This window comes from Halyomorpha halys, unplaced genomic scaffold (assembly GCF_000696795.3).
Source record: "Halyomorpha halys isolate HHAL.00 unplaced genomic scaffold, Hhal_1.1 Scaffold24.1, whole genome shotgun sequence".
Taxonomy (NCBI): Eukaryota; Metazoa; Arthropoda; class Insecta; order Hemiptera; family Pentatomidae; genus Halyomorpha; species Halyomorpha halys.
In genome coordinates, this window is record NW_027107648.1 from 1,095,781 (window position 1) to 1,100,315 (window position 4,535).

A 4,535-nucleotide genomic window follows, 5' to 3' on the forward strand; every position below is an offset into this window, starting at 1 on the left:
TTACCCAATATACTTAATTAAATAACATTTTATTTCTTTATAGACGTTGAAGAACAATTACCTTCGACAGCATTCCGATGGAGAGGCACCTTCTGCTATGCTGTTGCTAGCCTGTGGAACAGCATCTTCGACCTGTGGACAAGTCTGTAGCTATCCGCTAGCTCTGGTGAGGACGAAGCTACAGGCACAAGGTTTGTATAATTATTGAAGTTTCTTGAATTTTAATCCTTTTTTTTTTTTAAATTAATATTTATGTTCTTATCAGAATATAATTCTTTTCATAAATTCCATGGATTATAATAACAATAGATTATAATTATTGTTGCAGTGATTACTAATGTCGGTTCAAAGATACACACTCATTATACCATGACATCCCTGATGCGAGATATCATTAGGGAAGAAGGTTGGGCAGGGCTCTATAGAGGAATAACGCCAAATTTTATGAAGGTATCATTATTTAATATAATTATTTAGTTTCATTTTTCACTTCCATTATCAATCTTATATACTTATTTATTTAAGTCCTCTTAAATTTTTAATGAATGATTGAATGTTACAGGTGGCTCCCGCAGTGTCTATTAGCTATGTTGTCTACGAGCGTTGCAGGCAAGCTCTTGGTGTAAACATGACATAACGCGCCTTCCGTTCCCTCGCTATAGCAGATTGTAAAATGTAAAGCTTGTGTTATCTGTGATGATAGCGGTCCCGCCCCGACAAACATCTGTGATATATCTGGTTTTTTATATATATCTATATATATAGAGTGAGCGAGAGGTATATATGTAAATATGTCTAGCTCTAGTGGCTCCTTCCTCGTTTCTTCTCATTTATTTTATTATATATTCTCTCTAGAAAATTTTTTTTTTTTATTGACCCGTCATTTTGATGTATAGCATCGTGGTTTCTGGCATTTATATTACCGTAAGAGAAATGTCTATGCCATAAGCGTAAGTAGGCGTATTTATTTATTTACTAGTAACTGTTAGGTTTAAGTGCTGTTTGGACCTCGCTGAGCAATTGTGTTGTAGTTTTTAATAATGGAAGTGTTATTTAACAGTTGACACTGTTGGATCATTTTATTTATTTGTATTTTTTGGCAAAATAAAATATTCTCAATGTAGAATTTAAATGAGAAATTAAAGTTAATCATCATTAATAAACAAAGAGGAATCTGATAATTAATTTATTCATTTTGCTTTGTAAGATTGAGGATTACTTTGTTTAGTCTAGTCAATTACAAAGAATAAATGTCTCAATTTTCGTAATACATCCAAGCAGCACAGTTATTGTTAACATTCTCGTCTATATATTTTATTAACTGCATTTAACATAAATATTATAAATAATTTAAAACCTTATTATGTAAATTAAAATTTTTGTAAGTTAGCACTATGATTATGAATATACTACTAATTATACCTAGGTATAATTGAATCAAACGGATATGTATGTAATATATGATTCTAGGATAGCGGAAGTATGAATCAAATAATTTCGGTCTTGATTGATTTTTTTCGTCTTGTGTCTGTTTTTTGTTCTTTGTCATGTAATAAAATTTATTTATTTTAGTTTGTTCCGGAAGTTATGAAATACACATTAGGTTTAGTATAGGGCGGCTATTCGCATCTATACAGAATTCGAGGCTTAAAATGTCCTCTATTAGTCGCTCTAATTAGGATTAGGACTTAACTTTATAGAAAGAGATACTTAATGTGAGATTAACGAAATATTAAAGTCGGAGAGCGGGCAACGGAGCAGAGCGCGTTAGAGTATAGGTGTATTTTATAGACGAAGTGGTTTGCAAACAAGGAGCCAGCAGCCACAGCAACAAGTCGGCGGGACCGCGTAACATTCTTCCTTCGCCTGAGGCCCTTATCGCATTTTATTTATTGATGTTTATTTTAATGTACTGAAATGCTTTGTTATGCTTGATATATCTCCTTCCATGTTCACTACTTTTGGCATTATCTTTACTAATAATAACAATAAACCATATTGTAAATCTGAGGTTTATCAGTTAACATTTTATTCCTTTTTATTTATTATTATTATTATTATTATTTTTTTATTTTAACTTATATATTTGCATCTTTGCAACATCACTCAAATTTTTATTTTATTTTTGTGCATATGACTAATAATCCCTTTCATTTGGGACTAGCATTCTGATTCCGTACCAGCCTCAAAGCAGGCTTTGATAGTATTTGTACGATTTTTTATCTGTTGTCAGTTATTTCAGAAAACAATTTTTGTATTTTTTAATGTTGACAGTTGATATTTTTTATGGCATTCTAAAGAATATTTTAACTGTAAATTTTTATTTATTTTTTTTTTTTTTATTACTGTAAAAGTTTCTCTAATGGTGAACTGCATTCATTCCTTTGCTGTTCCTAAAGATATTAAATTTAATAAAAAGAAAAACAAAAAAAAAAAGTTAAAAAAAAGGAAAAGGAAAAAAAAAATTGTTCGCACATATTAACTATCTTTATCCAATGCATCATTTCTAAACATTGAATTATAAACTTTATATATGTACTAATTTTTAGCTTTTTCAGATCATATATATACATATAAATTTTTAAAATATAAAAGATAGCAAATAATATAAAAATTGAGTTATCCAATTGCCAATAAGCAATTTTATATACAATTACAAGTTATCTTCGTTAGCAGTAACTATTTATGAAAAATTTCTCATTATAACAATTATTTTATTTATTTTTTTCAATAAAAGACTTTTTATCTTAGTTCGATAATGACAAATTAGTTGATTATGGAGTTATCAAAAATGAAAATTGTGATAAAGAAAAATAGTAACAGCTATAGTAGCTGTTTTATTAAGAGAAGCATGTTGTTAAAAAGAGGAGAAGTATAATATTCAAAATTAGCTAATTTTGTCTAGTCTCGTGTTTGAGGGTATGTTGTTTGTTTTTTGATATTGAGCGATATGAGACCGTGCATGACAGTTGAGAGCTGTGTATTATTAACACTAATGCGATGAGTTAGTGGTTAATATATATATATTTATAAAACTTGTGGTGCTGTCAGTTGGCCTTTTTCTTCCACTATTTTATGAGTACCATTTTATTTATTTTGATAAAAAAAAAAAATTATGCGAATAGTGTAAGCTTATCAAAATGGAAATACAGTATTTATTTATTTATTTTGTTTTTAATAAAATGTGAGGTTTATTAATAATTTTTTTCTGTTTATTTTTCGATTTTGAACAACCAATTAAATATTTGTTCAAAATAATTTGATTATATAATTTGATAAAATTGTTGTTGAAAATTGTTATTGCTGTGTTTAGTTTTGTATTCGATGATAAGCTCTATGACTATTAAAGTCATCTCATTTTAAACTTTTACTACAAAATCATATAATGTTGTAGGTAATACAATTGTATCTTCTTGTTGATGTTATTAATAAAAGATTCAATTATTGTTTTCATTTTTATTTCTCATTATTATTTTTTCTTCCCTTTCCTGTTATTTATATATTCAGAAAGAATAAATAAAGAGTTCTGCACCACTTGAAAATGAAAAGATATTGTATTTATTCTTCAAAAAATATACCATGATTGAACTCTGAGATGGGCAAAAATTAGCTATAGTAGAAACTAATAGCTAAAGTTGCCATGGATACGACCCTTATTCATGAATGAACCATTGATAAATAAATATCGTATCCACGGCAACGTTAGCTATTAGTTTCATAGTTGCCCAACTCTGATTGAACTATGTTTTTAATTACTTCAGTTGTTGTAACACACTTTTTTTTTTTAATATAAGTTTTTTATTGCATAAATGTATGATGTACAATATTCACCAACTTGTTTTGGGACCTCCTTATACAATACAATTTTCTTGGAAATAATTACAATTTAAATAATTACCCTATTTTACATTTTGGTCAAACAAACCGAAGGGAAAAAAAACCAAAGCATTATGGAATTAAAATAAAGTACGTAAAATTTGGGTAACATGAAATACATATCATTGATCTATATTTACATTAATATATGTTTAGTTCTTTGGTGTTTATATCTACGGCTTGTACTTTTAGTGTAATTTCCTATTTCTGTGATTAGAGGTTTTAATGAGTTAGGGCAAGATTGGAAGAAATTATGTGTTAGTTATAAAGTAATCCTGTAAAGTGTTTATATTTAATTCAGAGTGCATTTTAGATATTATTGTGTAATATGGATAGTTATTAATGATTCTGAGGCATTTTTTCTGAAATACTAATATATTTTTTCATATTGGTTGAACTAGTGAAACTCTGTATGGGGCAGGCATAAGTTAAGATGGGTCTTAGTACCACTTTATATAGTATCAATTTATTCCTACTAGATAATTTTGATTTTTTTTGTTTAAATATGGATACATTTTATATAACATTTTCTGATTTCAAATTCATTTGGTGGTTAAATAATAATTTGCTGTCTAAAATGACTCCTAAGTATTTAACTGTTTCGGCAAAAGGGACAGGGGTATTATTTAAATCTATGGTCGATGGAAGTATAGGCTGTC

The 4,535-nt window shown here is 28.1% G+C and overlaps 1 protein-coding gene across 7 annotated transcripts in view; it reads left to right on the forward strand.

The window, feature by feature from the left end:
- Positions 1-3,453, forward strand: part of SCaMC (Short Calcium-binding Mitochondrial Carrier) — a 107,881-nt gene extending 104,428 nt beyond the window's left edge. For all 7 annotated transcript variants that reach the window (XM_014423480.3, XM_014423486.3, XM_024358319.2 and 4 more), the window contains 3 exons: positions 44-191; positions 329-450; positions 563-3,453. In XM_014423480.3, the coding sequence (XP_014278966.1) occupies positions 44-191; positions 329-450; positions 563-637 (345 nt within the window). In that variant the 3' untranslated portion in view covers positions 638-3,453. The remainder of the gene's footprint in view (positions 1-43; positions 192-328; positions 451-562) is intronic.
- The last annotated feature ends 1,082 nt before the right edge of the window (positions 3,454-4,535 follow it).